This window comes from Opisthocomus hoazin, chromosome Z, assembly GCF_030867145.1.
Source record: "Opisthocomus hoazin isolate bOpiHoa1 chromosome Z, bOpiHoa1.hap1, whole genome shotgun sequence".
NCBI classification, from domain to species: Eukaryota; Metazoa; Chordata; class Aves; order Opisthocomiformes; family Opisthocomidae; genus Opisthocomus; species Opisthocomus hoazin.
The window spans coordinates 20143919-20152685 of NC_134454.1; the positions used below are offsets into that span (position 1 = coordinate 20143919).

At 35.0% G+C, this 8767-nt stretch overlaps 1 protein-coding gene across 3 annotated transcripts in view; it reads left to right on the plus strand.

Moving 5' to 3' along the window:
• Nucleotides 1–7437, plus strand: part of KDM4C (lysine demethylase 4C) — a 281173-nt gene extending 273736 nt beyond the window's left edge. For all 3 annotated transcript variants that reach the window (XM_075410592.1, XM_075410593.1, XM_075410594.1), the window contains 2 exons: nucleotides 3631–3723; nucleotides 6453–7437. In XM_075410592.1, the coding sequence (XP_075266707.1) occupies nucleotides 3631–3723; nucleotides 6453–6629 (270 nt within the window). In that variant the 3' untranslated portion in view covers nucleotides 6630–7437. The remainder of the gene's footprint in view (nucleotides 1–3630; nucleotides 3724–6452) is intronic.
• Nucleotides 7438–8767: the final 1330 nt, after the last annotated feature.

The following is an 8767-nucleotide window of genomic DNA, read 5'->3' on the forward strand; positions in this document are numbered from 1 at the left end:
CAGGTGAACAGGTGGAACATGAAGTTTGAAAGATAACTTTTTTTTTCTCCAGGTTATTTACTTTTATTTGATGTCAAGTAATTATACAATTAATGATATAAAATTAAGAATTGGTGTGTGACTACAGTGAAGCTTAGGCATTTCATGAAAGGACGGAAGGGAGGACAGTAAAAAGAAGAGCATAAATAGCCCTACTTTCATTTGTCTGAGGCACTTTTGAATCAATTAACAAATAATCTAAGGAGCATTTTGTCCTCAGCAAAGGCAAAAGAGAACTGAACACTGAAGGCAAGGCTAAAAAGCTGACTTCTGAGTTCAGAGAAACAATAATGGGTTTTTTATGTGCTTGCCTTTGAGAAAAATCAGTCAGCAGCTTTGAGTACCCAAGTGAATGGTAGAACTGCAATAAAACAATCACAATAATAATAGCATTTCTGAATGAATGAGAATCTAGGTACATTTCATTTATATATATAATCATTTTCACTTATGTAATTCTTTTCATCTGAGGGCCTCACATTACTCTACAAAAATGACAAATTTACTATTATATCTATAGATAAATTAAGGCACAGGGAGGCTAAATGACTTGCTGCATTGACCTTCTCACTTTGCAATGACTTGCAATTGAACTCAAGTCCTCAAATGCCTGATCCCTTGAGCTAGTCTCTAAATCTTACCTCTTCCCTTATATTTAGCAGCTGTATTATGTTGAGAGGTGAAAAGTTCTTTATAAAATATAAAGATTATTGTTCTATAGTAACATTAATCTTCAAATCATTTAATCTTCTGAACAGCTGGTCTTCTGAGGAATACTGTGAGGTAGATCAGCTGAATGTTGTTATCTTCCCTGTTTGAAGGAGTATGACATAGTCAAAACAAACTTCTTTGTCTTGTTTTAGATCTCTTAGACAAAATGGTGAAATCAGTTTAGTTTAAGGAAAATGAATTAGTGTGCAGAGGTTCAGTAAGGTTTGGTGTTCGTCAGTATAACAGTCGTGGGAGATTACTGTAAACTGCCTTGTAACAACACCTGTCACAGAGGAAATAGCAAAGACTAAAGATTAGAGGGAGTCCAGATTGCACTACATAGGATTTTGGAGACAAACAAGTATTTCAGTCTGTAGGACGGGAGAGGAGACTACCACAGGTTACAGAAAGTCTATGACATGGAGGGTGCAAGGCTAACTTCAAGACACTTTAGTAGGTCTTCCTCTGGTCTTTCTGCACAGCTTGTCTGAAAGCTCCCAGGACCTGTGCATACACATATTCTATTCTTCTTCTGGGTAGTGAGATCTCTATTGCACCTTTGAGATTCTCTTACCAAGTCTTTTATGTGTTGTCTTAGATGGTATGACAAAAAGAGAGACTGAAAAGGACTCTATGAAATGAGTATTATAATCTAATAAGACAGATCTGTTCCACTTGGATAAATCTGAATTTTCCTCATGTTCATGAGTCATTTGTACTGAATGTGACAGTACTTGTGCATGCAGGAGCTATGACACAATGCACCAGAGCTTGCGTCATCCAGTTTGACATTTGCCACCCAGTATCCTACACAATCCCTAAGCTAAGCAGAGTTACATGCTTCAAATGAAGCAGATGTTCAAGTGAAATTGTTAATGTATTCTGTGTTTGATTTCTTGGTCATTTTTGATATTGACATTCACTACTTATTTTTGAGTTTCATATGAGATTATTAAATTATCCATTCACTCTATTAATTGCTTTCTAACAATTTCAGATGACCCTTTAACTTATGATGTCCTGATAAAAGAAAATCTCATGGAGAGAATAACATACCACACAGACACAGTACAGCAGCAGAACTCCAAATAAAAAAAACTTGCTAGATAAAACTGATGATTGAAATGTAGTATCTGCAATCTGAATTAAACTGTAGCTATTAGAGATGGTGGATTTATATTTTGCATGAATCATGACACTATTGAAAGTCGTAGAGGAGCTCCTGTTGTGTTTGCCTTTAACAGCAGGCAAATGCATTTCCAGTGTGGTATGCTGAATTATAGCTGAAGAACTTCTAGTTACTCTTCATTGTAAATATTCAATGTATTTCATACTGCAAGCCACACTCTGTGGTATGAAGCAGTTGCATCCTGCTGCACACTACCAGTAAATAGAAAAACATTGCCCATTCGGGATGTGATTTACTGATCATGTCGAGCTGGCAGAATTCATTTTCTGCTCGTTTTTTTCACCAGTGACACAAAAAACATTATTACTAACTGTATTATGCAAAAACATACTACCAAATGTATTGTGCACTAAGGAACAGGAATAGCAGAAAGGATGCTCCTGCATCCTGGTGAAAAATACCTAAATTGCTATCATTTTGTTAAACAAGCTTAAGCCAAGTGGACCTTAAAGTTCCTCTAACATACTACTGGCAGAATAAGCTTATGGAGGTAGTAGGAGGAACAGACAGGAGCAAGGATGACTTTTGTGACTTTGTTATCCATCTGTAGTCTGTAGATTTTAAATACATTCCAGATTTGTGCGTCCCTATTAATTGCGATAAAAAAAGAATTGCTTTTAAAAAAGTTAATAGTTCATAGATCTGCACCCTGGCTTTTGAGAATGGATATACTAGATTGGATTTTTCAGCTGTTCACAATTAATTTGACATACCCTGTTGTGGGAAGGTCTTAATTTGAACATACAAAACCCAGTCCATTTAGAAGTTCAAATACATGATTTTTCAGTTTTATCTCTAATAATACTTTTGATAAGTTCGTGTTTTCCTATGTTTGTATTTGGGCTTATTCTTCCAGCCTAAGTCTGTTGTTATTCACATGGTCTCATTAAGTCACCTAAGGATGTGGAATGGGACTTCTTTTAATTTTGTACCAAACTTTACAGTTTCTGTGGGAACTGAAACTGCAGTCATAGATAATACCTGGAATTCACAATCGTTAGATGAAGTATTAAAAAAAACCTCAGCAGCTACTGAAAAAACTTAAATGCTTCAAAGCCTTAGCATTTTAACATTCCCCACATCTAGTTACATTTCCTTTCTCATTTTCTGCTAACAGGGTTCATGTTGGATTAAATCTAAACCTAAGCATGATAAAGCTTTTCGTCTTCTGAACAGAGCATTTTAAAGAAATTCCATCAGATTCAATAAAATTCTGTTAACTGCTATTTCCTTAGTTGTCACTCATATTTTCTTTCTTTTGACATGGTCTTCCTCAAACTTGAAGCATGGAATGTTAAAATTGATTTTTTATTTATTAGAAGTGAGTGAAAAAATTAGAGGCAAATAAAAATGGCATAAAGATGTTTTAATATGTCACTCCTACAAAATAATATTTTCTGTATTGTTACTGCTCAGCATTCATAAGCTAAAAAAATTTACTTTATATGTGGCAGTGTTGATTTTGAAGTCTCTTTGCTTAGATAATTATTTTCAACTTATGAATGTGTTCCATTTCCTAAGAAATAACATTTTTTATGTTTTATCCTAATTCCACCTTGCTAAAATAGATAGCAAAATATATGTATGTAAATCTGTGTTTGCACATACATTTTTGTCTGGAGACATTCCCAGAAATTTCCTGCAAGAGCTAAAGTATGGTTTTATTTTTAAATACCCATTTTTTTAATTAGGTTGAGTTCGAAGATGGTTCTCAAATAGTAATGAAGAGAGAAGAGATCTATACACTAGATGAAGAGCTTCCGAAGAGAGTGAAAGCACGTTTTGTGAGTATTTGCTAATTATAACTTTATAGTATATATATGCTCAAAATGCCAGTAACAATATCCTTGGCTTTATTCTGGATTTTCAGTTTAAATTGGACAAATATTTTGTGAAGCTTGTACTACTATGACGGGCTAAATCAGCACAACAATTAGCACAAGTGTCCATTTGCTAGTGAGAATGGTTAGTTATTCTTCCAGTACAGGCAAATGCAGTTGTCAAGTGTAATTTTTTTCTCCTAAAAGGGACGTCTTGGTCAATCATCTGTCAGATCATGAATTATCAAGTTAGTAAATATTTAAAGTGACAGACATTCTGTTCTTTCAGTATGCTTATAATATTTATATACTTTTTAACCATCTTTCCAAGTTCTCAAAGCTTTGGGATTTTAAAAGCATTGCATTTAATAAAAATGCAATTAACTTGTTCTAAGAAAGTGCCCGATAAGAACTCAGTGATGTCACTGGCAGGACTCATCAGCATTTCACTAGTCTTTGGTTTAAAACCAAATCTATAATTATAATATAACCTAACTATATTTTTAAAGTTTCCTGCAGTTTCAAACAACATCCACCAGGTAGTCGGTTATATGTATGCCATCTGGAAAAGTGTTGAGGTTCATGAAGAGCAGAACACTTAAAGGCTGGAAATGGAAAGTTCTGCCATACAGTTATATGCTGTTACCTGTCTTTGTCATTAATGCTAAATATTGTGCAATTCAGTCCATTACCAAGTCTACTCAGAAGAGCATCACACTCTTATCATGTCCATGTTCTATTTTAGAGCAGTTTGTTCCAAACTGGATTGCAAATTAATAGTTAGCTTTCTTAACATGTAAAACCAAAGGTGAAAGATGCAAAAATCTTCTCATAATTGAGAACAAAGAATAATTCACTGTTATGAATAAAAATTCCCTCTTACCTGTAGAATCCTTTCAGTGAAGCTTTGAAAGGGAGAGGGGTGTATGATATATTTGTCATTGCTGGGAGGTGGATTCATATACAATACATGTGCCCACATCCGTTATGTGACATTAATTAGCTGATTCTTGAAAGCTGTGTGCAAAGATTTGCGGTGGAGTGATGTGTAGAGCTGATTCTTCAGGCATACGTCAGTTTATATGAGTGGTGGACTAACGTAGCATTTCATGGCAAGGTAGCTGAAGAAAGTTTCAGCTTGACTTTTGTTTTCTATGCTTCTTGCCACATGCAGCTGCCATCCTTGTTATTACATCATTTCCTTTCATCCAGTTCTCAGGAGCCAACTCCAGCCGCTAGGAGCGTGTCAAAGGAAAGGGTTGGCATCATGTATGAGAGGGGTGGTAAGGCTCAGGAGGGAAGAGAGACAGAGAAATGTGAGGCTGTCAGCCTGCTGAGCGAGTGTTCACCAGCAGGATGCTCCATTTTACTGAAGGAATAGAGCAGGATGAGGACAGCTCTTTCTAGTGCGAGGTGCAGTGGTCAGATATTCTTAGGTAAGACACCTTTTTTACCAATATATTTGGGGTAAGTGCACACATCTTTCAGTGTCCTGACCATCTAGGGCTAAGATACATGTCTTGGAAAATGTTAAATGAACCATCTGAGTATATTCAATAGGGTTTTTCATTGTACTCAGAAAGCATTCCATTACCATTTTTTGTTTTAGAGGCGCTATGTGTAAAAAGATTTTATAATTAACTGCATGTTGTGGAGAATGTAAACTGCTGCATCTCACTAAGGATAACAGTACAAATATGGATGTGTTCATGCTGGTCTTTTTAAATGGCAGTTTTTGTAGATCAATAATTATTTTCTGCATTTGACACCATTAACTTCATAGAGGAGTTAAGTTTAGGTTAAAAACATTGAGTTTGGTGAACTAAATAAATCACAGCCTGTGCTCAGACCTTTGCATGATTTTCTGCTATTGCCTCGAATTCTATAAATGTGTAGCTTAGTCCTCAAGGTACGCCCAACATCTCTTGTCCCTCTTCATGCTGAAGGCAGCACAAGTTAAAGACAGCTTATGATATTGTTTCCATCTCTTGAAATAAATGACACCAGTTCCTTCTAAATGGTGCTTTTCCTAGTCCTGGAAATTTTACCATGACTCCAGTGGTGGAATTTGGTCCAAAATTTCTGCCACTGCTTTTTCCCAAATGGCTTGCTGTTTGCTGTCCCCCTGCTTTGTTTCAGTTGATTCCCGACAGTTTGGGGTTTGTTGACAAATTACTGAACTTATGACTGATTCTGTGCAAAATAGGTAGTGTGCAGGTTTCTTTTCAGCGGTCCATGCCATACTACCTTGCACTTAAACCTTTTCTGAATAACACGAAGTGGTGGAGAATAATTGCTATGGCTGGGATCAAACCTCCCCAAGAATTGCATCACTTCTATGTTGCTATTTTTCACCTTGAGTTAGAGTGATTGTGTGACCTCTGGATAAAATAAAAACTAACAACTGATGTTAGTCGCATGTTTCTAAGAAACATGACAGACCTAGAAAATTAAATGATAAGTAGTACATGCAAAATACAGAAAAGTAACAATTATATTTTAAATACACTTTTAAAATATATATTTAATATTTAGACATTTTCCTGAAAACAGTTGTAACTGCATAATCAGTAATGTAGCTAGCTTCATATGACGTAGTGAAAGTTGTCTGTATTTCCATGTAACTTGTCTAAAATATGTCAGAATATGATGGCCCATAGGAAGCTGTATGTGTAATTAGTGTCTGGTTATAGTCTACAGCCTCTCACATGAGATTCGAAGACACATTTTGTGGAGCAGATATTATCTTGGGAGAGAAGAAGAGGCAGAGAGTATTGAGTTCCCGCTTTAAGAATGAATATGTGGATGATCCAGGTTACCGCACCTTCTTGAAAAGCTCATTCCAGAAGAAATGCCAGAAGGGGCTATAAAGGAAGAAAGGCAGAGATAAGGATACTCATTAAAAAGCATGCAGCATTATTTGCAGTTGGTTTTGGTTTAATTCAGCACTCAGTTTTGCAATTAACTAATTCATACATTGGCGTCGTAAGCTGAAGTACTTGAGTTCTGATTTCTTCAGTTAATGTGTTGAAGATTTTGTAATGCGTTGCATTATGAAACTAAGGAGAAAACCAAGTAAGAGGGATTTCACAGTGATATGCTGAGGTAAGCTTTCAGTCCTGCTCACATTGAAAGAAGTGGTAAAATTCCCTTTGAATTGTGAGAGAAGATTTAACTTCAGAAGAGGAGACATTTTAGTAAACAGAGATAATTTCAGTGGCTCATTTTTTTCTGCAGACAGGAAAGGATGTTAAGTTCAATAATAGCAGTTTTTAGAAAATATTTTTAAAACAAATAAAAATGTGTACAGTATTAAGACAAACAAAAGCTGTACTTTGTACAGTGCTTTACATTTTTATGTAACTACTACTTTCAGTGGGGGTTGATGTGGACTCAACTGTTGACTTCGATATTTTTGGCTTTTGAGAAAGATCTTCAACGCAACAAGGGTCTTTTGTATATTTAAAGAGGCAGATTTTGGCAATTATTTTTGATCATGTTTTTCATAAGATCTATTAAAAACTATTTGTAAAGTATAATTTTCTTTCTGTGTATGAAAAATTAAGAGTTTAAATATATATACTAAACAGCCTAGTTTTGAATGAATATATTATGGTCTTCCTTTTAAAGCTATTCTATCAATGTAATAACATTTTCAAATAAATGAACAAATAAATACTGTCCTTTCACTTGCAGCATTTTGTCTCTTGATGTGATTTTCAATCCCATAATTTTATACCTGTATAGATATAAAAAATACCCAGACAAGGTATAAAATGACAAGAAACTTCACTGTATGCAGTATGTATTTAGTTTCCTGAACACAGCAGAATATACACACAGACACTCACATGGCTTGGTATTAAAATGCAAACTTGATAAATATTGTGCTTTAATTTCTTGTCTTTCTATTTCCTTCCTGTCTTTGAGATCTTGATCTTTTTGGATGTTGCACAGAAAGTGGAAAGTCTGCATTTGTCTGAACATTTGGGTATGTGAAACCAGAAAATAGCTTTATCAAAATGACATCATCTGTTTCTTGTAATTGGACCTTCAGCAGGATTTCTGACTGTCTGCCACAGGAAAAAGAGCCCTCTCAGAATCCAGTTTAAATCTGAACTCTGCTGTTTCTAGGGTTCTGCTTGCAAAAAACCCAAATGTATGGACCCAAAGAATTTGTCATGATAATCCCAGTTCTTCATATGCTGAGGTACACAGATCTTTGTTTCTCTGTAGCCCTTGCATGATGTTTCTTATTTTTTCAAGTGGACAGTGAAATATTTTCATTTACTATGTGACACCCTAATTGTCAATCTAATTTTTCTGTGTTACAGTAACTGTCTTTTGTACTACTGTGAAATCATTGACAATCCCTTTAGTCTAAGAAATTTCTTAGCTATGACAATTGGAATGTGTTTCTAATTGACAACACTTTCTCTAGAGGTAGTGTGTTGTGTGTGATGGGTACTGTCTGGCGTATTTCAGAATATCAGATATATTTCAGAATATCAGAGCTCTTTCTGGTATTGCAAAGGAAAAATAAAAACGAATGATACACTTGCAAAATGCAAGGTTGCTGCTGCCTTCTAGACTTAAATGCAGCAGATAACCTAATTGTCGATGCTTAGTTTCAAAATACTGTTCTAGGAGAAGAATGCTTTTATGATCCACCATGAAGGTGCAAAAGAACTATGACATTATTAATTTATTAAATACATATAAATACATTTTTTAATTAGATAGATACTGCTATGTGGTACTACAGAGGCTAGAAATAAAATGTATATTCTTTGACTGGATCTGATATGACCTGTTATAACTCTGTGAATAGAATCATAGAATGATAACAGTTGGAAGTGTCCTTAAAGATCATCTTGTTTCAACTATAAAGTAGTGGTTTGACCAGGTTACATTAAATTTTTTTTTCAGGATATTCACAATCATCTGATGAAAAATACCATGGAAATGTACTTGGATTTCTGCTGGCTTGTGAAGTAGAATATTTTAG